The 24,773-nt window shown below is 36.2% G+C and overlaps 1 protein-coding gene across 1 annotated transcript; it reads left to right on the top strand.

The window, feature by feature from the left end:
- The first annotated feature begins 759 nt into the window (after positions 1-759).
- Positions 760-23,982, top strand: LOC123563427 (nucleolar protein dao-5-like). Its single transcript, XM_045356246.2, has 10 exons — positions 760-824; positions 5,203-5,460; positions 5,705-5,828; positions 6,319-6,489; positions 7,512-7,643; positions 8,318-8,428; positions 10,061-10,247; positions 11,934-12,218; positions 16,189-16,366; positions 16,818-23,982. Exons 2-10 carry the CDS (start codon positions 5,216-5,218, stop codon positions 17,806-17,808), a joined length of 2,424 nt encoding a protein of 807 aa, XP_045212181.2. The 5' UTR covers positions 760-824; positions 5,203-5,215; the 3' UTR covers positions 17,809-23,982.
- Positions 23,983-24,773: the final 791 nt, after the last annotated feature.

The following is a 24,773-nucleotide window of genomic DNA, read 5'->3' as shown; positions in this document are numbered from 1 at the left end:
TTAAGCGATCTCTTGAAAACTGACAATTAATTACCATGAAGATTGACCAAATAAATGTATCCGCTTAGTTTAAGATGAATATGAAAACCCCCAAGAATGTCCTTGGAAGCATTTAAATCGAATCCAACAGAGATAATAGCATACTCGGTTTGAAATGTGCAACGCCTCTGATGCCCTCTAGCAACGGCTTAAGAGGAATTCTATTATACAGAGACATTGAACGGACTTCAAAAGGACCAGAAAATACAACATCACCGAGTCCAATGACGGGACGACCGTTAACCGAGTCACTTTTGATTACTACAACTTCTCTCTCTTTCCGTAGTCGGATATATTGTGAAATCCATATCGTAACCATATAAGACGCTTTGATAATCATCCAGTACTATATCATACAGAGTTAATTTAATCTTTGAACCATAATTCTTTTTTTCTCCACATATACTTGTTGACATTTTCGCTTTAGCTGATGTTACACCCATCAACTTTTAAGAATTCTTTATTAATCTTAATCTTCTTGCTTCACTTTAACATATCCACTATGTGGACAGAGGTTTGGCATTTTACAGTAGCAGACAGGCAGACATCTGTAGATATGTGAAATAAATTTTGCTTTGTAAACTTAGTTTGTAGAAAATTTAGTCTGTTACACTGATCTGTCTTATCGAATACAGTAATATGTAGTATTTAACGCGTGGAAGAGTCTATAGAAAACTTACAGAAAGGCCGAAGAGAAACCTATAGACGACATCGCTACCTGTTTTATTCGTAGAACATTACAGCCTCGTTTTCAAGCGCAATTAATTTGGACGGACAACAAATTAGTAGGCATATTTGCATAATTTACCATCAAACTCAAGGCTTTGCTTCATGTAGGGCCATGTATTTGCATTCCTTTTAACCATACCTATCCTACTATACAACTTTTTTGACCTATGCATTGTTAATTTAATAGATACAGACCTGTGTATTACTGGCTAAACCTCCAGAAGTGTTCATGAATACGGATAGCTTCCATTTCGGAGGTTTGAAAGTGAACAGAATCGCACTGCTTACATTGTATTGAAAACTCACAGAATTTCCTGTGTTTTCAGATTTCCTTTAGTATTAGGTTTGTGACATTGCATTATGTTGTCTTAGTGGTATGATTGACTCAATTGGTGAAGACCTAGGAGGCATGTATACTAATGTTTGAACTTTTTCGATCATCTGTTTGTCTGTCACACTTTTTATGCCCGTCCCCCCGCTTCAGATTTTTAGGGGTGGACTTTGATTTTAGTATTTACCCTTCTAACCAGACGTCTGTCCGAGTTTGTGCTGTGATGGGAAATGTCTATCAGCATGACAGTGGTGCAGATTATTAGATAATGGGGTATCATGGGTAAGAATTAGATCAGGTGAGCAATACAGAGCCTGCTTGTTATAGGAATTGTACTGAGCACAGGAAGTTGTTCACCTGTGTTTTTTTCCGCAAGACCGAAGTTATGGCCCTTGGCTTATTCAAAAAGTTTTCATTAAGCTTTGATTAAGAGCCTAAAAGTTTGTACCACACAAAGACATATATCTCAAAAAGTATTTGACCTAGAGTCATGTTTTTGTTTTGCATTTTTGATTTCACTCAACAAGACCAGAGTTACGGCTCTTGACATACTCAGAAATATGCATTAAAGGCTTAGAAATTTGTTGCAAAGTATCTCTGAAAGTATTTGACCGGTAGTCATGAAACTTTATAGGAATGTTCTTCAGCATGTAAAACTGTTGACCTTTGATTTTATTTAGGATTTACAACCCAACTCCTCAGGTTTTTTTTTATCTTGTATTTCTTCAAAACTTTCTTGTAGTTTTGTCAGTAAGGGAAACTCATTTGGCAAATAAATGTATATGGTTTTTCATACTTCTCAAACAGGAATCTTAATTATGCCCCCCTTTGCAGATGTCGGTAGGTTTGTCGGTATGTAGACTAATCCGTTTCCGGATGATAGCTCCAGAACGCTTGGGCCTAGGGTCATGAAAGTTGATAGGGAGGTTGGTCATAACGAGCAGATGACCCCTATTGATTTTGAGATCAGTAGATCAAAGGTCAAGGTCACAGTGACCCAGAACAGATAAACGGTTTCTGGATGATAACTCGAGAACACTTGGGCCTATGATCATGAAAGTTGATAGGGAGGTTAATTATGACCAGCAGATGACCCCTATTGATTTTGAGGTCAATAGATCAAAGGTCAAGGTCACAGTGACCTGGAACAGTTAAACGGTTTCCGGATGATAACTCAAGAATGCTTGGGCCTAGGATCATGAAAGTTAATAGGGACGTTAGTTATGAGCAGCAGATGACCTCTATTGATTTTGAGATCAGTAGGTAAAAGGTCAAGGTCACAGTGAGCGGAACAGGTAAATGATTTCCGGATTATAAGAATGCTTGGGCCTAGGATTACGAAAGTTGATAGGGAGGTTTATCATGACCAGCAGATGACCCCTATAGATTTTGAGGTCAGTAGGTCAAAGGTCAAGGTCACATTGACCCGGAACAGTTAAAAGGTTTCCAGACGGTAATTCAAGAACACTTGGGCCTAGGATCATGAAAATTGATAGGGAGGTTGGTCATGACCAGCAGATGACCCTTATTGATTTTGAGACCAGAGGTCAAGGTCACAGTGACCCAGAACAGTTAAACCATTTCCAGACAATAACTTGAGAATGCTTGGGCCTAGGATCGTGAAAGTTGATAGGGAGGTTTATCATGGCCAGCAGATGACCCCTATTGATTTTGAGGTCAATAGGTCAAAGATCAAGGTCACATTGACCCAGAACAATAGAACTTTTGTGTATAGTGACCAAATAATTTCTGTTCCTTGTGCAATTAATGAATGCATCAAGGGTGGCATTTCGTGCTCTTGTTTTATATATAGTAGCTAGTTTCTGGTTCAGGAAATAAAATTGTCCTATTTTACTTACATTCATTCAAAGGGCCCTGTTAGTTAGAATAAGCATGCTATCATTAACCTTTAGCATGCTAGATAAATTGTCGTCTGCTGGAAATGTCGTCTGCTAAAATTGTAAAGTTCATTCAATTTGCTCCAAAATTGGAAGAAATATTGTCAGAGTAGCAAACAGCTTGAAACCTGATCAGACGCCGATTTAATCGGCGTCTGATCTGGTTCCAAGCTGTTTGCAAAGGCTGTTAAATTCGCCTGCAGCAGGCTAAGGGTTAATGAAATACAACATTGTAAACCTGAAATAAGATGTTTTTAAATTTTAACCTTTCAGTTTATTTTTAAATAATTTGTTATATAAATTTTATTTATGAATGAAATTACTCAGTCGTAAAGTTTCTGGAATTGGAGACTTTAACTTCCCAGCCGTGAAGCTCATGTATAGATTTATAAACGGCATGTCTTTCATAAAGTTCTAAAATTACACAAATGACAAGAATATAACTAAAAAAATTTATACATTGTCCTGCTTGATGTTTAGAAAAACAAAGTAATTGATTAATATTACTACGAATGTAGGACGTTTTGGCCAGCTGACGTTTCGGCCTAGGATGTTTTGGCCAGGCATTTTTTGGGGGTAGGACGTTTTGGCCAAAAATAAATTGTAGTTCCATATCATGCAAAATATGATTCGGAGATTATTCTAAAGAATGTTATAGTCAAAGAAGTATAAAAACATTGATTTTTATAGCTCTTTGTTATAGTGTAAGTAAATAAATGAAACTGATAATAAAACATACTCGTATTTTATTTTTATTTCTTTATAATCTTTTTATATGTATACATATATATATATATATATATTATATATATATATATATATATATATATATATATATATATATATTATATATATATATATATAAATATATTATATATATATATATATATTGTGTATGTGTGTGTGTATGTGAAAATGTTTGCCATTTACAACAAATCAAAAAAGTTATGAAAATAAATTTTATTCACAATTATTTTTCCTAAAAAATGATCAATTATACTGTAACATATGATAACATATTAATATCCGTATCATATTTTGCATATTATGGAAATAATTTTTTTTTGGCCAAAACATCCTACTTCAAAAATTTTCTTGGCCAAAACATCCTAGGCCAAAAGATCCTATCCGGGCCAAAACGTCCATAGCCAAAACGTCCGTCCTATTACTACATGCTTCAATAGTTATTTTAAACAAACACACAAAACTTTTAATTGTTTCTACTCCAACACATTCAGTTGTATTGCTTAAAACAACACTTGCCCTAAATCATTTTTTGCAGTAGTTTGCAACATTGAAAACTTTGATATGAATCTGAACAAAAATCTGAAAACAAGAAATGAAATTTTCTGAGGGGAAAGCGGCCAGTATTTAGTTACAATTTTTCAATTTTTATACGGCTGAAGGGACATATTATGTTATACTCCCAGTGTCCGTCCATTAGCAATTTCATGCCCGCTCTGTAACTCTTGAACCCCTTGAAGGATTATAAACTCGATACAAATGTTCACCATATCGAGATGACATGCAGAGCGCATGTTCTGGATGGCTCGCTTCAATGTCAAGGTCACACTTAGGGGTCAAAGGTCAAATGACTTTGTTTTGTGTCCGCTCTGGAACTCTTGAACCCCTTGAAGGGTTTTAAAGAAACTTGGCACAAATGTTCACCACATAAAGACGACGTGCAGAGCGCTTGTTTCGGTTGGCTCGCTTCAAGGTCAAGGTCACACTTAGGGGTCAAAGGTGATATCTGAACCCCGTGAAGGATTTCGAAGAAACTTTACACAAATGTTCACCACATCAAGACAATGTGCAGAGCGCATGTTCAGGATGGCTCGTTTCAACGTCAAGGTCACACTTAGGGGTCAAAGGTCATACTTTCAGGCGTATATTTGCTCTTGTTCACATTTGGGAAGCAAGGGAAAAACATATATTGATTTTCCACACACAAACGGGATGTTTCCCCTACTGTTCATAGCGTTCCGCCTTCTGATGATTCAAACACTCAGTGCAAGGTAATATGAAAGTTAACCAGTTAGTCTTGAATTGTCAAAAAGTAACACGAGTGACATTCACTGGGGGCACCATTGTCTTGTAGACACACATCTAGTTCTGTGAGTGAAAGAAATTGGAAAGCTAAGTGTTGTATTATTTGCAATAGTACTACAACAGTATTTACAACTTCATTCTTATCTATAATTTTAGAATTTCTACAAATATGCCTGCCATAAAGTTAAAAAAGGTAACTGCAGAGTATTTGGCAGAGAAAGAAAAGGAAGAGAAATCAAAGGAGAAAACCAAGAAGAATCTAGAAGATGTTGCAGATGAAGAAAATGCTGCAAAAGAAGAAGCTAAGAAAGATGAAGAAGAAGACTCTAAATCTCGCAATTTCCTTGAAGTAGAGATCTTATACGACAAAAGGAAGAGGACTCCTCCAGTGGTTGAGCAGAAACTGCTTGATTGGTAAAACTTACTGCGAAGCAGAATACTTTATAACATTTTGAGTTTTGTGATAGAGGTGATTTAATATTCTATCATTCTTTTTCTGGTTTAATATTCTATCATTCTATTTCTGGTTTTAGAATAAAACTTTTGTGTAATGATGAATTTAAAAGCGGAAAATAGTGTATTTCTCAATTGTGGTTCGAGTTTTCCCTAATTTGTAAGTTTTTTTAGACATTCTGTTTTCAAACTGGTTTTTTTACAGGTTAGATTCAAATCTTGTGAAGAAGGAGGATGTTACTCTGCCATTACTTACTCTTTATGAATATTATTCTGAGGTGTGCCAGATGCAGGGAGAAAATGTGGTGGACGTTCCAGTCTTTAATAGGGTAAGTTTCTTTTGCTAGGCTTAATGCTAGGTTCATTTAGGATTTCAGTTTCTTAATGATGATCAATTAACCCATTTTTGCCTCAACATTTGTGGCTTTAAACAGCACAAGTTTACTTCTCTGGCAAAGACTGACAGCTTCCTGCCAACAAGTGATGGATGTTTGACTGACAGCCCCGCATAAATCAGAAATGGTAACAAAATACTTCAGACATTATGAGATATACTGTCTTGTGTTAGATTGTCATTGAAAAAAATGGCCTAGTCTGGAAATTGAACTTGCAGCAACTTGATAAATAATCATCTACTGTAACTACTTAACTTCTATATTTATTCAGCTGTAGGAAAGGCAAATGTATTGAATATTTCATGTTCAAAGCCGTTATCCCATCGTCAAGAAAACCCTGCTGTTGAATGTTTATTGTTTAACATTTTTTATCTTTTAAATGACAATTCTTGTAGTTTATTTCTGAATCTATTTATGATTTCAGTATGTGCGTGAAAAATTTGGAAAAACTTTGGGTTTTCAAGAGAATTCTCCATATCGAGTGTTGATCAAAGAACGCAAAATCCAAGAAAGGAAGCCTAAAGTTCAAGGTGAAACTCTGCAGATAAAGATTAGAGATATCATCATCAATGTCATCAATGAACTTGGCAACTTTGTATCCTTCCTGATTTGTTAAGACAGCGCTTTATGAGGAAGTAGTACCGTAAAGTATCTCAAATTTGCAGGGAAGCAGTGGTCTAGTGGTAAAAGGTGTCAGCAGCTCAACCCGGAGGTCATGGGTTCAAGCCCCACTGGGGTCTCACGACCCACCTCGTATGACACCAGTACTTAATTTCCCAGAAAGTGGACTTGAGAGTGGTTCAAATAAGCTTGAAGCTTTCATTATAATCAAGCTAAAATAAGTCAGTAAAAACTAAATTTGCACTATAAATTCCTACATTAGTAACAGTTACTGTTTTGTTATAGGTTGTTCTATGTGTTGTATTATGAAAGATTTGCAAAATTTAGTAAAAATATAATGCAGAAATTCAGTTTACTGAATTTAAGAAAATGAGCATATAATAATATATTGTTAAAACTCAAACTGAGAGCTGAGAGGAGTTCTCAAAATGTAAGGTGAAAAATTTGGAATCGTTCACAGTTGTACTGATATAATTGTTAAGAATGTTCTAGTGTGTTATTAGTTTTTGTCAAGTACATAGTCTCTAGAATGCAAATAAGTAAGATATAAATGTTTCATTCTTCAATTTTAATCTGAATCAGATTATCTGATTTAATTTTTTAAAAACAAGATGTTTATATATTATATCAGATTTGTATATTGCTGTTTTCATGATGAACAAGTTTAAAGGCGCTTTTAATACTGCAAAGACAGCGACTCTGGGCGCCAAATTCATCCTTTGCTGGTACAGACAAAGAGTGTTCTGACCAAAGGGACAGAGTGAGACAAAGCCCCCAGAACGGAGAGGGAGAAATCTTTTTAGTTACAGGTTTGTCTGGCTAACTTAGCCTAGCTCTTTGCGAATAGACAGTCTGGTTCTTTAACATGCCTGGTGTACAGTCTGGTTCTTTAACATGCCTGGTGTACAGCACCAAAACATGCAAAGCCATCCTGAGAAGAACCAGTACTGACACATACTTACACATATATATGTATTGTCCTTAACACAGTTTTAGCACAAAGGACTGAGGTTTCATGCAATTAGTAGGGCAATTATTCAGAAATACCCAGCTCAGAGAGTTGATCTGTACCCAAACAAACTGAAGAAAGCTCTTGAGAGAGGTGTCATGGCTGGATATCTAGAAAATGTAAGTGTCAATCCTTACTGTACTCTACGTGGTAGTTGGAGATAGTGTGGATGAAAATAACACATATTCGTGTATTTGATTACTCTTATTCATTAGATGAATTAACTTCCTGTGTGCCAATTATTATTTATATCACATTCACCTCACTGTTGACTTTATTATAAGAAAAGGGGGGTCACAGTGGCATAGTAAATATAGGCCGACAAAATCATTTGCTGGTTACCAGTGTGGGTTCAAAATATCACTTGGGATGTAGAAATCATGATGTGGGGAAGCCATGAGGCAGGCATCTGTATGTTTAGTGATTCTTACCCGATGCCTGCCTATACCTGAAACAATGCCTTGAGAAGCACCAGGGGTCTTCTTACACAATCAAAAGCGGCAAGTCACCATACGGCCTTAAATGTGTTGGTGTGACTCTTTGCCCAACAAAATGGTTATTAATAGTCACTGTAATAATGTATCCAAATGCATTGAACAGTACCTAAAGGGGTGGGCTGGCTTTTGCCATTTCTGACAGAAGAGAGTTTTCTGTATTTAAAGCAGTATTATTGAGCGTTACTAGTACAAGATGATTTTTGAGGTATGATTTCTACATAATACAGTATCAGGTAGTAGAAAACTTTATCTGTTCTTTCCTACATGTAAACACTATATTGTTATTACTGGCACAGGTGAAGGGTGTAGGTATGTGCGGCTACTACAGGGTACCAGGGGAGCCAACTAAAGAGGATCCCGATGAGAAGAAAGACAAGAAGAAGAAAGAAAAAACAGGAGCTGGAGAGGTATAGTGTAAACGTATTTATAACAGTCTCATTTTTATTCGCAGTATCTCAGTATTACTGCTTCAGAGCTTGTACATATTTCGTACTTATTTCTCAATTCAACAACAGCCTAAAAATGTCTCATTTTGACCACAGGGTTGTGTAGTATAGACATAGAAAAGCAATACTGTAAAACAAAGTGGAAATATCCCTTTTCAAAATTATGTCAGTCTGAAAGAGATTCTATAGTAATACTTGTTCATTGTTTACAAGTCTAAAACATATGCTGTTAGTGAATTTTACCACAAGTTTTTGTTAGGCGAGGGTTAATGGCTCTCAAGAGAAACACAGCTCATGTTCTAAAAATTACTCTTTTTGCAGCAGGCATATCGTGAAAACATGGAGCTCTTTCCCAATTTAAACAACGATTTTACTAGTTTCTTTCGACGGATTTCACTCATAGGAAATTGCAGGTCCATCACACAGATATGCAGTCAGTCAGTATTAGGACAGATTGAGTGGCATTCATTCATTTGTAGTAATAGTTTCCATTGTAACAATGATTGTTAGCTCGACTTTTCGAAGAAAAAGTAGAGCTATTACACTCGCCCCGGTGTCGGCGTTGCCGTTGAACGGTTGGTTAAAGTTTTTGATAAAGTCAAATAACTCTGTTACTGTCAAAGCTATTGACTTGAAACTTGAAATAGATATTTTACTATCAAAGTATGCACCAGGAGAAACAATCCCCATAACTCTGATTTGAATTTTGACAGAATTATGCCCCTTTTTAACTTCGAATTTTTGGTTAAAGTTTTTGATAAAGTCAAATATCTCTGTTACTATCAAAGCTGTTGACTTGAAACTTATTTACCATCAAAGTCTACACCAGGAGAAACAATCCCCATAACTCTGATTTGAATTTTGACAGAATTATGCCCCTTTTTAACTTAAAATATTTTTTTTTATATTTATAAAGTCAAATATCTCTGTTACTGTTAAAGCTTTTGACTTGAAACTCAAAATAGTTATATACAATCAAAGTCTGCACCAAGGGACACAATTCCCATAACTCTGGTTTGAATTTTGACAGAAATATGCCCCTTTTAAACTTAGAATTTTTGGTTAAAGTTTTTGATAAAGTCAAATATCTCTGTTACTATCAAAGCTTTTGACTTGAAACTTAAAATACTTATTTACCATCAAAGTCTACACCAGGAGAAACAATCCCCATAACTCTGGTTTGAATTTTGACAGAGTTATGCCCCTTTTTAACTTAGAATTTTTTGTTAAAGGTCAAATATCTCTGTTACTGTTAAAGCTTTTGACTTGAAACTCAAAATAGTTATTTACTATCAAAGTCTACACCAGGAGACACAATTCCCATAACTCTGATTTTAATTTTGACAGAGTTATGTTCCTTTTTAACTTAGATTTTTTTTTACTGGCAAAGCTCTAATTCAGAGTCAAGCACTGAGAAAAGTCGAGCGCGCTGTCTTACGGACAGCTCTTGTTTACATTTATTAGTTACTGGTGCTCACATAAATATTAGTCTATCACCATAATGAAATAAGCAAAAAACTTTAGAAAAGTCTCTAATCAGTGGGTTAGAAAATTTGCTTTAGGTTTCAGTGGAAACATTTGCTTTGACTTCAGGAGAAAGCAGGTGAAGGAGAAGAATCTAAACAGAATGGTGAGGCAGGGGATAGTGAGGAGAAGTCAACAGATGATGAGAAAAAAACTGAAGATAAAACTGAAGGGGAAGAGGGTGCAGAGGGCAAGGAGGATGAAACCAAACCCGAAGCTGAGAAAAAGCGCAAGAAGAAATCTAAAAAGAAAAAGAGTATGAATATACATTTTAATTATTTAATTATTAATCAATCATGCTGTTAATTTCTCATAAGCTAAGGTGAAATGCAACAATTTAGTGCCCCCCCCCCCCCCCTGCTTTCCCCCACCCCAAAACTCAGTATTTTGGGGAATTTGGCACTTAGATTTGTCCTTGTCAGTATAGTATGTCTGCCGGTACGTCTAAAGTTTTTTGTGCATATCTCTGAAAGAGTCTTCAAACATCACAGGATTGTCATTCTGCAAGTGAAGTTGTGTATCCAGATATTTGTTTTGACCTACTGTTGAAAACTTTATCAGGAAAACTGTTTTTTACTCTTGGTTTCCTATCTTTTGTTTTCTTAATAATTATGTCTCCCACACCATCATCGATCCGTCTGTCAGTCCGTCCGTCTGTCACAAATCTTGTCCGCACTCTAAGTCAAACAGTTCTCATCTGATCTTCACCAACTTCAACAATATGTGTTTGCCAATAAGTCCTTGGTCAAGTTTGATAACTAGCCAAATTGGCCTAGGCACTTCGGAATTATGGCCCTTGAATTACCGAAAATACTGAAGCCAGTGATACAGGTCTTGGTGCATGGTTGACTCGGATACAGAATGAAAGGCCATTTACTTCAAAACTTACTCCAAAACTATCAAAGGTATATTTTCTGTGAGTAAACAGTAAAGACAGACTTACTATTGAGATGATTAGGCAGATATGGGAGACATGCGCTTTTCTCAAAAGCAGCTCTAGTATTTTGAAGTACTTCTTGCCAGATAAACCCATCCTCACCAGAGTAATTTGAAAGTTCACTTACCTGGTCTTGAATTGTCAACAAGTACAATACAGTTATATATGAAATTTCATGTAAATTGTCTTTGTAAATTTTTTTTGTCCAAATGTGAAAATGAGAAATTGTGACACCAATCTGTTGTTTAAATTTGATGATTTCATATTCTTAACTTAGTCCATTGTACCAAGCGGGGGATGGATAGTTTGATCTCGTTCACATGCCTAACTTTAAGCTGTTAATTCCAAGTTTGAGTCCTAGGGTTAGGAACTCTTTGAGTTTTCCAAAAATATTTGTCTAAAGAAATTGTGACATTTGTTTTAGAAATTACTTGTGAAGTATTTGGCATACAAAGTTAGAATTTGTTGGTATTCTAGAAATACTGTTGGTCAGATATCTGCTTTATAACTGAAAATACGGTCAAAACTTGATATCTCAAACTCACGTCTAAAAATTATGACTCGAAGACAATTTCAAGTCCCATCCCGAAAAACACAGGCACAAAATGCCATTTTAAGTCCAGTTTTGGTTATCTCAAAGTAAAATGCTCTATGGCTAATTGGAGATACTGAGTTTCAACTGTAATTAAGGTATACCAGTATTGGCAGTCAGCCAGTAAAATACTCTTCATTGTGATTAAGGCCATCTTCGTTTTTACGGGAAACCATGTGTTTGATCAGCTATATTTATTTGTGAAAAATGCTTGTAAAGTGTACATTGTTGCATTAAAAAATGCCAAGTGTCATCATGGGTCCACTACTTTCAATCAGTTAGTGCTTGATTCTGTGGGAAGTTCTAGAGATATTAAAATTTTGTTTTTCTGATAAAGACTTTAATGCTAGAAATATTTATTTTTTTGATGTCATGTAAAAGTGAGTAAACTAATCATAATTCTCATTTTACAGAGAAGCCTTTAGAGAAATGGGCAAGAAGTGCATCCAAGCATAGCGATCCTGAGAAAGTTGAAGATGTGTTCCCACTTGCCATTACTTACCAGAGTGACCCTAAAGAGGCTTCAGGAGGCAAAATCAAGTCATACATTGGAAAGTACTACTTCAAGGATATCAGCAATGATAAACTGAAGAAAGCTTTGGATAAAGGGGTAGAGGATGGGATGTGGGAACTGACGTCTGGTTTTTCACCAACAGGACGATACCACCTGTTGATCGAGACATTCAATCCAGGTCGAAGTAAGTCATTTTATATCGACTTATCACAGAATGAAGAAAAAAATCCTGTTACATATTATAGGTTGAGAAATATTTGTGATTTGTCTTAATGTTGGTGATACTTGCAAACCTAAATTGGAAACATTGACGAATGTAAAACAGCATTTTCTTCAAAAGTATTTTTTATGCCCCCGAAGGGGGCATAAAAACTTTTTGCATGAAGGCACTTTACTCGCGAACCACTGCAAACTTCACATGCTGATAGTACTTATTGAGTACACGACCCCTACTGACTTTGGGGTCACCAGGTCAAAAGTCAAGGCGCTGCGGGGGCATTAGTCACCATTAGTGACAGCTCTTGTTTTTAGCTCACCTGTCACAAAGTGACAAGGTGAGCTTTTGTGATCGCGCAGCGTCCGTCGTCCGTCGTCCGTGCGTGCGTCCGTCCGTGCGTGCGTGCGTAAACTTTTGCTTGTGACCACTCTAGAGGTCACGTTTTTCATGGGATCTTTATGAAAATTGGTCAGAATGTTCCCCTTGATGATATCTAGGTCAAGTTCGAAACTGGGTCACGTACAGTCAAAAACTAGGTCATTAGGTCTAAAAATAGAAAAACCTTGTGACCTCTCTGGAGGCCATATATTTCACAAGATCTTCATGAAAATTGGTCAGAATGTTCACCTTGATGATATCTAGGCCCAAGTTCGAAACTGGTCACGTGGGATCAAAAACTAGGTCATTAGGTTTAAAAATAGAAAAACCTTGTGACCTCTCTAGAGCCATATTTCTCAATGGATCTTCATGAAAATTGGTCAGAATGTTCACCTTGATGATATCTAGGTCAAGTTCGAAACTGGGTCACGTGGGGTTAAAAAACTAGGTCAGTAGATCTAAAAATAGAAAAACCTTGTGACCTCTCTAGAGGCCATATTTTTCATGAGATCTTCATGAATATTGGTCAGAATGTTCACCTTGATGATATCTAGGTCAAGTTCGAAACTGGGTCATGTGGGGTCAAAAACTAGGTCAGTAGGTCTAAAAATAGAAAAACTTTGTGACCTCTCTAGAGGCCATATTTCTCAATGGATCTTCATGAAAATTGGTCAGAATGTTCACCTTGATGATATCTAGGTCAAGTTCGAAACTGGGTCACATGCGATCAAAAACTAGGTCAGTAGGTCTAAAAATAGAAAAACCTTGTGACCTCTCTAGAGGCCATATTTTTCAATGGATCTTCATGAAAATTGATCAGAATGTTAACCTTGATGATATCTAGGTCAAGTTCGAAACTGGGTCACGTGGGGTTAAAAACTAGGTCAGTAGATCTAAAAATGGAAAAACCTTGTGACCTCTCTAGAGGCCATATTTTTCATGAGATCTTCATGAATATTGGTCAGAATGTTTACCTTGATGATATCTAGGTCAAGTTCGAAACGGGGTCATGTGGGGTCAAAAACTAGGTCAGTAGGTCTAAAAATAGAAAAACCTTGTGACCTCTCTAGAGGCCATATTTCTCAATGGATCTTCATGAAAATTGGTGAGAATGTTCACCTTGATGATATCTAGGTCAGGTTCGAAATTGGGTCATGTGCGGTCAAAAACTAGGTCAGTAGGTCGAAAAATAGAAAAACCTTGTGACCTCTCTAGAGGCCATATTTTTCACGGGATCTTCATGAAAATTGGTGAGAATGTTCACCTTGATGATATCTAGGTCAAGTTTATAAGTGGGTCACGTGCCTTCAAAAACTAGGTCATTAGGTCAAATAATAGAAAAACCTTGTGACCTCTCTTAGAGGCCATATTTTTCAATGAATCTTCATGAAAATTGGTCACATGTGCTCAAAAACTAGGTCACTATGTCAAGTAATAGAAATAACGACGTCATATTCAGTTCAACACTGGGTCATATGGGGATAGGTGAGCGATTCAGGACCATCATGGTCCTCTTGTTGTTGGGTTTAACGTCACCCTGACACAGTTTAGGTCATATGGACTTTCCAGCTTTATTGGTAGGGAAAGATCCCAGGTCCCTGGGGGTTGGGGCTGGGGGGTACCTGGGTAGGACCACCAACCTTACATAAGCCAGCTGGATGGCTTCCTCAAATGAAGAAATCAGTGCTCTGAGTGAGGAGCAAGTGATTCAATTTCATCGATCTTAACCACTGGGCCATGGAGGTATAATCAGATGTGAAGTGCGAAGTCTTAACAGTGCAAACTAAATCAGATTGCAAAAAAATGTCTCAAAACTAAACACTTAAGAGTATAACTTATGATGCCATATGGAAGTGTTTATAAGAGTTCAGGGTTCATACGCGTCAGGGAAAAGTCAGGGAAAAAATTTTTTTTTCAAGGTCAGGGAATTGTCAGGGAATTTTACAAAATGTCAGGGAAATTTTGAAATTTGGAAAATGTCAGGAAAATGTCAGGGAATTTTCTGATCTGGTTAGGCAACAATTTGTAAAGGTTAAGGCAGTTTCTTCAAATATTTCCTTTTTCATGAAAGCTATCACACTTACAACAATTAAAGCATAATTTTAAATTATATGCATATATCTATATTCTACATATTTTTCTAAATACTAAACAATGTAAATGTTTGTCAAAAAAGGAGGTAAGGGTTGGCTGTAGGGGTGGTGGAGGCCAACATTCTATTTTTCATTTAAAATTGGACCACTAAATGTGCACATTTTAAGGTAACAAAAGTCATACTAGGTGACTTGGTTTGTATCGTACCGAACCAAAAAGTCAGGGAAAAATGCTTTCATGTCAGGGAAAAGTCAGGGAAATGTCAGGGAATTTTGTCTGAAAGAATGTGTATGAACCATGGAGTTGTTGACCAGTGTTATTAACTAAAATACAGTAGAACTGATAATCTTTGGGGAAAAAAACAGTGTTCAAAGCATTGCCAGCTAAGGATAACCCCCTTTTTCATGACTTCATGAGGGACCTCCGTAGCCAAGCGGATAAGGGCGCTGACTTCGAATCATTTGTTTCACCTTCATGTGGCTAATGGAAGGTCAGTGTATGTACACAGGTGCTTGCCCATGTCTAACACAATGCTTGGAGGGGCACCTGGAGTCTTCCTCCACCAGAAAAGCAGAAAAAGTAGTGATATGAGCTAAATTGTGTTGGTGTGGCTCTTAACCAAACGAAAACAAAAATGTCACTATTTGGTACTATGAAACACTGATAATTATGTCTCCCACCACATAGTGTTGTGGGAGATATATTGATTTACTGCTGTCTGTGTGTCAGTGTGTCTGTCACAAATCACAAATCTGGTTTCTGTCTGCCACAAATCTGGTCCGCGCTCAAGTTGAAAAGTTCTCATCTGATCTTTACCAGACTTTAACAAAATATGTTTACCTATAAGTCCTTGGCCAAGTTCAATACAGAGCCAAATCGCCTTAGGCACTTCAGAATCATGGCCCTTTAATTACTGAAAAACACTCTGTACACACTTGTCCGCAGTTTAAGTCGAACATTTCTCATCTCATCTGATCTTCACCAAACTTGAACAAAATGTGTTTGCCAATAAGTCCTCGGCCAAGTTCGATAACTAGCCAAATTGGCTCAGGCACTTCAGAATTATGGCCTTTGAATTACCGAAAATCACTACACAGATGCCAGTGATTCATGTATTGGTGCATGGTTGACTCAGATACATAACTGTTCAGATGAATAGGCAGTTGTGGGAGATATGCGCTTTTCTAAAAGCGGCTCTAGTTCCGTCAGAATTCAAGTGTTTCAAACTCACTTGTTTTTAATTTTACCTATATGAAGCGTGTCAATGTTTGATCTTTGGGCATGGCATATGCTTTTGGTGTAGAAGTTGTTGGTTACTTACAAAGTTCAACTCAGTACTGTTGTAGAATCTAGGAACACCTGTTTCATTAACTGACTGACATAATGTTGAAAAATGGTGATGAATCCAATGAAAATGTATGTTTGGACTTTTTTTACTATATATAGATTTGATTCTCTGTCACAGGTGATAATCTCAAGGACCAGATAGCTCAAGCCTTAGTTGCCTGTCATGAACCTAAACAAGCATCTGCAGGTCTCATCAAGAAATACATTACAGAGTACCATTCAAAACTAAATGTTGAAGCTAGACCACATCTCTTCAAAAATGCTCTGGAAAAAGCTTGTGCTAAAGGCACTTTGAGGTTGGTATCTTTAGTGTTGTACTTAACCTTTAGTATGCTGCTGGCATGTGATTCTGCCTTCACGACCAGTGCAGACCAAGATCAGCCTGCACATCCGTGATCATGGTCTGTGCTGTTCGCTATTCAGTCAGTAAATTTTCAGTGAACCCCACTTTGATTAATGTATGGTACTGTCCAGATTGAACGATAGACCAGTCCATTTTAGAAATTTAGCAGGGTAAAGGTTAATGAACTCCTTGAACAAAATTCCTTAAATCATTATCTCCTCAGATACAAAGTATATGGAGCTATATTAGAGTCAGGCATGTCTCTTGGTGATCAGTCCTTAATATGTGTATGTTGCGTATCTTAGGAACTGCTTCCAAGTTTTCTTTAAACTAACTTTGTCCTAGAAGTGGAAATATATTGTAAGATGTTGGAATATGTACAAAGCGGGTTTTTATATTTTCAGGCAACTGTCTGGTATCGGAGCAACTGGAACATTCCAGTTAGCAGATCCATTTTTTCCATCTCCAGCAATTCTTGCTGGTGACTCCTCAGATGAAGAAGATCTAGAGGATGATGATTCAGATGATGAGCAAGCTGAATATGTTCCACGTCCAACAAAGAGGGGTAGAATGGCACCGAAGCCCAAACCAAGGCAAGCCCCGGTTCCAGCACCAAAAAGGAGCAAACCAAGATCTAGGTCGGCTCCTCCAAAGAAAAGTGCTCCTAGAAAAGGGAAGGAGAGGAATTCAAAGTCAAAGTCTCCAAAATATTATGAAGTAACCTCTGAGAGTGAAAGTGAGGTAGAGGAAGAAGTGGAATATACACCAAAACAGAGCAAAGGCAGAGGTGCTGTGGCCACACCAGCCAAGAAGGCGGCACCAGTACAGGAAGTTAAGAGTACAAGCAAAAGTAGAGGGAAAACAGTTCCAAAATCAGACAAAAAACAGTCTGGAAAACCTAGGCGTGCAGCTGCAAAATCTCCAGCTATTGTTGATGTTTCTGATGATGAATCTGATGCTGAAGAAGTTGCACCTGCAGAGTACACGCCACGGCCAAGCATGTCTAGAGGGGGTGGAAGTAGTGGACGGCAGGCTGCCACTCCAAAATCTACATCAAGACGCTCAGCAAAACGAAAATTAGTACAAGAATCTGATGCTGATGATGATGATAGCGATGTTGAATCACCTCCACCAAAGAAGCAGAGAGGTAAACCAACCAAGGAAAGTAAGGAAAAGGAAGATGAAGTTGAAGAAAGTGAAGAAGAAACACCACCACTAAAGAAACAGAGAGGTAAACCAACCAAGGAAAGTAAGGAAAAGGAAGATGAAGTTGAAGAAAGTGAAGAAGAAACACCACCATCAAAGAAACAGAAAGGAGGACCAAATAAAGCAGCGAGTGCAGGCAAAGCTCAAACGCCAAAATCATCAGGAAAAAGAGGAAAGCGTAAACGATAAATTTTACGTTAACTTTACATATTATCGTTCTAAAAGTTCTCCATACAAATACAAAAGAGAGATTTGTTTTAAGAATTGTTTTGACATTTGATGTCATTTAGAAATTTTCAATTATTATGTGAATTCATTGTATTGGACATTTTTCTCATATAATTATGTATGTGGTAAAAAGAAGTGAATTGTGTTCATTATGAAACTTTGTTGTAATTAATTAATGTTGTTGATATATGTTCCTAATTCGCTTTTTAAGCATTTTTTGTATGTATTTACTATTATTTTTATGCTAGAATGAAACTTAACAATTTTTTTATCACTAATTCTGAAGGATCCCCAGATAATGGTTGTTTTAGATAGAGTAAATAAGTTGGTTGCACAGAAGCAAACTGTTTAAAGGGCATTACACATTATAAACTTCTTAAATTCTTTACATATTTCTAAATAAAATGCCTGTATTTAATTCAAACATTTCTTAAAATTTATATAAGGAGTAGTCTGAGCAGATGTTGGATGTATTTTTTCTTTTGTATCTTTGATGAACGTTTTATTATGCATACTTTTTTTCCAAACATAGAAAGAATCTCGGTATGAAGTCTTAGGAGTTTCCAGATATCCAAATTTCTTTATATTTAGTTAAAGCTGAAACTTGCGTATTAAGTACTCCTCCATGGTAGAGTTAGAATGTTAAGAATACAAAGCAGTTCAGTTTATATTATTTGGAGAGTTTTCCTGTTAAAAATTAGTTTAAGAAACTGAAACACAGGTGTTATTATGTCTCCCACCACACAGTGGTGTGGGAGACATATTGATTAACTCCAGTCTGTGTGTGTGTCTGTCACAAAGCTTGTCCGCACTAAGTCGAACATTTCTCATCCGATTTTCACCGAACTTGAACAAAATGTGTTTGACCATAAGACCTCGGCCAAGTTCAATAACTAGCCAAATCGGTCCAGGCGTCTTGGAGTTATGGCCCTTGAATTACCAAAAATCGGTCTTTTTACTCTTGTCCGCACTCTAATTCGAATATTTCTCATCCAATCTTCACCAAACTTAAACAAAACATGTTTGACGATGAGGCCTCAGCCAAGTTCGATAACTAGCCAAATCGGTCCAGGCATTTTGGAGTTACGGCCCTTAAATTATCGAAAAATTGGCCTTTTTACTCATGTCCGCACTCTTAATCGAACATTTCTCATCCGATCTTCACCAAACTTGAACTAAATGTGTTTGACCATGAGACCTCGGCCAAGTTCGCTAACTAGCCAAATTGGTCCAGGCATTTTGGAGTTGCGGCCCTTGAATTATCGAAAAATCGGCCTTTTTACTCTTGTCCGCACTCTAAGTCGAACATTTCTCATCCGATCTTCACCAAACTTGAACAAAATGTGTTTGACCATGAGACCTCGGCCGAGTTCGATAACTAGCCAAATAGGTCTAGGCATTTTAGAGTTACGGCCTTTGAAATACCGGAAAAATCCGTCTGTTTACTCTTGTCTGCTCTCTAAGTCGAACATTTCTCATCCGATCTTCACCAAACTTGAACGAAATGTGTTTGGCCATAAGACCTTAGCCAAGTTCGATAACTAGCCAAATCTGCCCAGGCACTTTTCATTTATGGCCCTTGAATTACTGATTGGATCCACTCATCCAGACCATCTAATTTGATCCACTCGTCTAAAACATTTAGAGAAACTAACATTTTTCATCATCTAAAGGGCAGTTGTGGGAGACATGCGCTTTTCTCAAAAGCATCTCTAGTTTTCTGGGTGTTTTAGTCCCTGAAATCTGAGAGAATGAACCATTCAGAACTGTATTTTTATCTTTTGTACAAGGTTTTGCTACTTAATATGTCAACAGTACTGTTGCTGGCAATAAAAATAATTTAAATTTTAATTTTATGCTACATTAACGTATTAGTCATTTTTAAGCATTTTACAGGAATTCTACAGCAGTGAATGCATTAGACTTTATCAGATACGCTCAAAAAGGCAGCATGCATTTATCATTACATTTTTGTCATTTATGAATTTCATTCATTTTTTCACATAGAGCATTTTGGGACAGTATTTCATATTCTTGTTTATAAGCACATGCCTGATGTTATACACAAACTTTTTCTTACACAAAGATATTATGTTCAGTCATTATCACATTTCTGTCTCCTGTGGAAGTTTCTGTGACTTAGGCATCAAGGGAAAGAATTAGTGCTTGCACCATGTGACAACTTGCTATAATACCTCTGGCGTGTGTGAAGATTAAGTTAATACTGATAGCAAATGAAGCAACTTTCATGGTCGGAATTAAGATTTGATTGAAAATTTGTGTAAACATAAACTCTCCACAAATCTCATGCAAATCTCGAGACAATTGAAAGGTTGATGTAAAGTGTCATAAGTATTTTTTCATGTTAGAAACAAGGACTATTTGCCATAATACTAGAGGAAAGAATTTGTCAGTACTAATTAAAGCCTCTGAGAAATTGATTTTTAAAAACTCCTGCATGAAATGTAAATATTGTATTTTTTGTCTAAATCAAAATCATTTTTGATTTGTCATCTGTTTTGTATGCTATATGCGAGTGTCTGCTGAGAAACGTTGTTTTTTTTTAATTGTATATGAAAACCTTGTGACTGACAGTGATGTGTGGGATATGCTGTGGATTCTGTGGCAATTTAAACTGAATACATGTCAATTTTGGGATAACTCTGACTAAATACATGCAAATTTTGTGATGATTTAGACTAGAAATATGAGAAGTTTGGGACCATTTAAACAGAATACATGCAAATTGTTGTGGTGATTTAAATTGAATACAGGTACATGCGAATTTTGTGGTAATTTAAACAGAAAACATGAAAATTTGGGGACAATTTAAACAAAATGCATGCAAATTACTTTGGGGTGATTTTAACTAGATGCAAATTTTTGGACAATTCCAGCTAAATATTTTCGAAGCAATTTTTTGCATTCATTGCATCCAAAGAATAATGTGATAGCAGTCTACAATCTCTATTCTGTAGCATATCTCCTACACTGAACATGCTTTAAAAAATATTGTTGCTTTATTTTATGTTTGTGAAAGTGCAATGTTATTATCAGAAAATGCAGTGAATTTCAACCTTTTTAGCTCACCTGTCACAAAGTGACAAGGTGAGCTTTTGTGATCGTGTGTCGTCCGTCTGTGCGTAAACTTTTGCTTGTGACCACTCTAGAGGTCACATTTTTCATGAGATCTTTATGAAAGTTGGTCAGAATGTTCATTTTGATGATATCTAGGTCAAGTTCGAAACTGGGTCACGTGCGATCCAAAACTAGGTCAGTAGGTCTGAAAATAGTAAAACCTTGTGACCTCCCTAGAGGCCATATTTTTCAATGGATCTTCATGAAAATTGGTCAGAATGTTCTTGATGATATCTAGGTCAGGTTTTAAATTGGATCACGTTCGGTCTAAAACTAGGTCAGTAGTTCTAAAAATAGAAAATCCTTGTGACCTCTATAGAGGCCATACTTTTCATGAGATCTTCATGAAAATTGGTCAGAATGTTCACCTTGATGATATCTAGGTCAAGTTCGATACTGAGTCACGTGCCTTCAAAAACTAGGTAAGTAGGTCTGAAAAAAGAAAATCTTTGTGACGTCTCTAGAGGCCATACTTTTCATGAGATCTTCATGAAAATTGGTGAGAATGTTAACCTTGATGATATCTAGGTCAAGTTCGAAACTGGGTCAAGTGCCAAAAAAAACACTAGGTCATTAGGTCAAATAATAGAAAAACCTTGTGACCTCTCTAAAGGCCATATTTTTCAATGGATCTTCATGAAAATTGGTCAGTTTTTATCTTGATGATATTTAGGTCAAGTTCAAAACTGGGTCACATGAGCTCAAAAGCTAGGTCACTATGTCAAATAATAGAAAAAAAACGATGTCATACTCAGTTCAAAACTGGGTCATGTGGGGACAGGTGAGCGATTCAGGACCATCATGGTCCTCTTGTTTGAAATATACATAGATATCAATATGTTATGTTGTTTTGCAATGTTGTAAATTAGTACTTGTTTTAATTTTTAGTATTTTGAGACTTCATACTCTTAATAGGCATTGACAAAAATGTTCTTTAATAGTGGCTATTAAATCAGTATTCTTCTGTTAAACATACTATACATGTAAACATTATACCTAGAATGCCTTTATGTGTTACACATGCATTACATTAAATTCAACTGTACAGCAAATTGGTTCATGATGCATGCTGATTGTTGATGTAAGTTATGTAAAGAATACTATGAAATCATATAATTTCATTTGCACAAATTCCATGGTTTTAGCCAAAATGGCTCTTTTGTGGGGATATGAATTTGTAAATTTCAACTTTTTAAATTAACCCTTGTCATTGGGACATGATTAATTCTACCTTTGCAACAAGTGTAGATCATGATCAGCTTGCACATCCTTGCAGTCTGATCATGATCTGTACTGTTTGCCATTCAGTTGGTATCTTTTTGGCATGCATCCCTTTTAACAGTTAATGGTACTGTCCAAATTGAAAAATAGACGAGTTCATTATAGAAATTTAGCAGGATAAAGGTTAATGAATGGGTATTTTACTAGTTTGTTGACATTATATTTCATGGATTGACCCAGCAGCAAAATCCACAAAATTTAGTCTCCAGGAATATTAATGATTTTGCAGTAGTTTGAAATCTTCATTGTTTGAGATGGAAGAATTATATTAAGAAATATGTCTCTGTAAAGTTTTAAGTTGACTATTTTTCAAATCTAATAGTAGAGCTGTTGTAATCACCCTTTCGCCAGCGTCCGTGTCTGTATCATAGAAGGTTAAAGTTGGCATGTAAGCAGGTTTCTCAGAAAGTACTCGGCCAAAAGCTTTGAAAGGTTACACATGTCTTCACTATCATGACATGACCTCACAGGACAAGTAAAGTAAAGCTAGCATTTATTGTTTCTAACGCTAGCATTTATTGTTTCAAAATTATGCCCCTTTTTAACTTAGAATTTCAGGTTAAAGTTTTGCATGTAAGCAGGTTTCTCAGGCCAAAAGCTTTCAAACTTTACACATGTCTTTGGCATCATGTGGTGATTACGAGGACAAGTTACATGACTATAGTTTTTATTATGTTAAAATTATGCCCCTTTTTACCTTTTTAAGATTTGCATGTAAGCGGGATTTTCAGAATCTATTAGGCAAACTGCTTTTAAACTTCACTAATGTCTCGACTTCACAGGGCAAATAATGTAACTCTAGCTCATTTATTTTGTCAAAATTATGCCCCTTTTTATCATAGAAATTTTGCATGTAAGCATTATTCTGACCAGATGTTTTCAGATTCTCCACAAGTCTTTGGCATGGGATGACCTCACTTGGCAAGTTTCATAACTCTGGCTTACCATTTAGCAAAATTATGTCCCTTTTTCAACTAAGAAAAGGTTGCTGTAACTTTTGTATGTAAGCTAGTATTAGGTGGAAGGACTTTGAATAGTCAAGCATGCTGTTATTAGACAGCTCTTGATATAGTTTTATGTTAGCTGTAAGCATTGTTCTAATCATAATTAGTTTGAGTCTGTCTTTAGTGACTGTATAAATGAGGGGATGTTTTAACTAATTAAGATGATACAGCTTGCTTTATTTGCCCACTTCCTTTTATGGAAAAAATGTATATTTTATAGTATCTCCACATATTCAGGCCTGGTCCTGACTTCAGGCTTTTGATTGCCATAAGTTTCCTATATAAAAAACATTTTTGAATAAATCCCAGGCCTGATATTTCAACTACAAAGGAAATATGTTTTGGAGATCTCTTTTATTAAAAAATAACATATTGTACCCCCACAACCCTCACCCCTCCCTTGTCTTCACACATTCTGCAATATTCTGGGTAATACAGTTAAGGAAGTTTTATGTTTTTTTTTATTCATACACAACTTCTAAATTTGTTAATTGTTATAGACAGTATTTTGATTAAGAGTGTTGGGCTACAGGTCTCCACTGCCAAAAATATGGTTCTTTGTTTTTGATCTGTTTTTATCATGGTTTATTTGATCTAGTTTAAATTTGAAAGGAAATTCTGTTCAAGTATTGTTTAAGAGTATAGATGTTGTTAGTTTTAGCGGACTGCTAGATACTATATATGATATAATCGAAATAAAGCATTATTTCTATATCCATGCTTATTTATTCATTTTGCAGCCTGCTTTAAACCTGGTATGTCAATGGCATTTGAAATCTTGAATTTTATGGGTCTCCTGTGTGGGTTACCGGTAATAGTGACTGTAATTACAAACTGAAAGGCTTCCAACAACCTTTGAATATTAGGGTCTGTCTACTATGTTGCTTGGAAGAATTGAAAGGATTATTCTTTAGTTATCTGTATAAATTGGGACAATACTTTCTCCAACATCCAGGGGAAAAAAGAAATACATGAACTGTTCAAAAGTTGACTGTAAATTTTAGATCAAATACCTGTTTTAAAAATGTATATATATATATAGTATGACTTGAGGTACAATAGCTGGCTTGGTTTTGATGAACTTTCTCTTTACCTCTGTAATCACTTGATGGATTCGGTTCAAACTTAAAATAGTTATTCCTCATCATCAGCCACATCATCTGGCTTAAGGGCTATGACTCGCACACCAATATTTCATGAATTATCCCCCCTTTTTACTTCAGGTTAAAATTTTGATGTACTTTCACTCTATCTCAGTTATTACTAAATGGATTTGATTCAAACTGAAAGCAGTTGTTCCACATGATATGACACAAGGTCCATAGCTCTTGCACCAATATTTCATGAATTATCTGCCCTTTTTAGCTCACCTGAGCCAAAGGCTCATGGTGAGTTTTTGTGACCGCTCAATGTCCGTCGTCATGCGTCGTCCGTCAACATTTTCTAAAAAAATCTTCTTCAAAACCACTAAGCAGAATTACACCAAACTTCACAGGAATGATC

The sequence above is a fragment of the Mercenaria mercenaria genome, chromosome 2 (genome assembly GCF_021730395.1).
Source record: "Mercenaria mercenaria strain notata chromosome 2, MADL_Memer_1, whole genome shotgun sequence".
NCBI classification, from domain to species: Eukaryota; Metazoa; Mollusca; class Bivalvia; order Venerida; family Veneridae; genus Mercenaria; species Mercenaria mercenaria.
Note: the sequence above shows the minus strand (reverse complement) of the source record. Positions and strands in the feature narration are given on the sequence as shown.

What these genes read in the sequence shown, in the direction of transcription:
- LOC123563427 (XM_045356246.2), top strand. Translation starts at nt 5,216, where the DNA reads ATGCCTGCCATAAAGTTAAAAAAGGTAACTGCAGAGTATTTGGCAGAG. An exon ending in GAGCAGAAACTGCTTGATTG is followed by an intron (nt 5,461 to 5,704) that starts GTAAAACTTACT and finishes GTTTTTTTACAG; the next exon opens with GTTAGATTCAAATCTTGTGA. An exon ending in TGTGCTAAAGGCACTTTGAG is followed by an intron (nt 16,367 to 16,817) that starts GTTGGTATCTTT and finishes TTATATTTTCAG; the next exon opens with GCAACTGTCTGGTATCGGAG.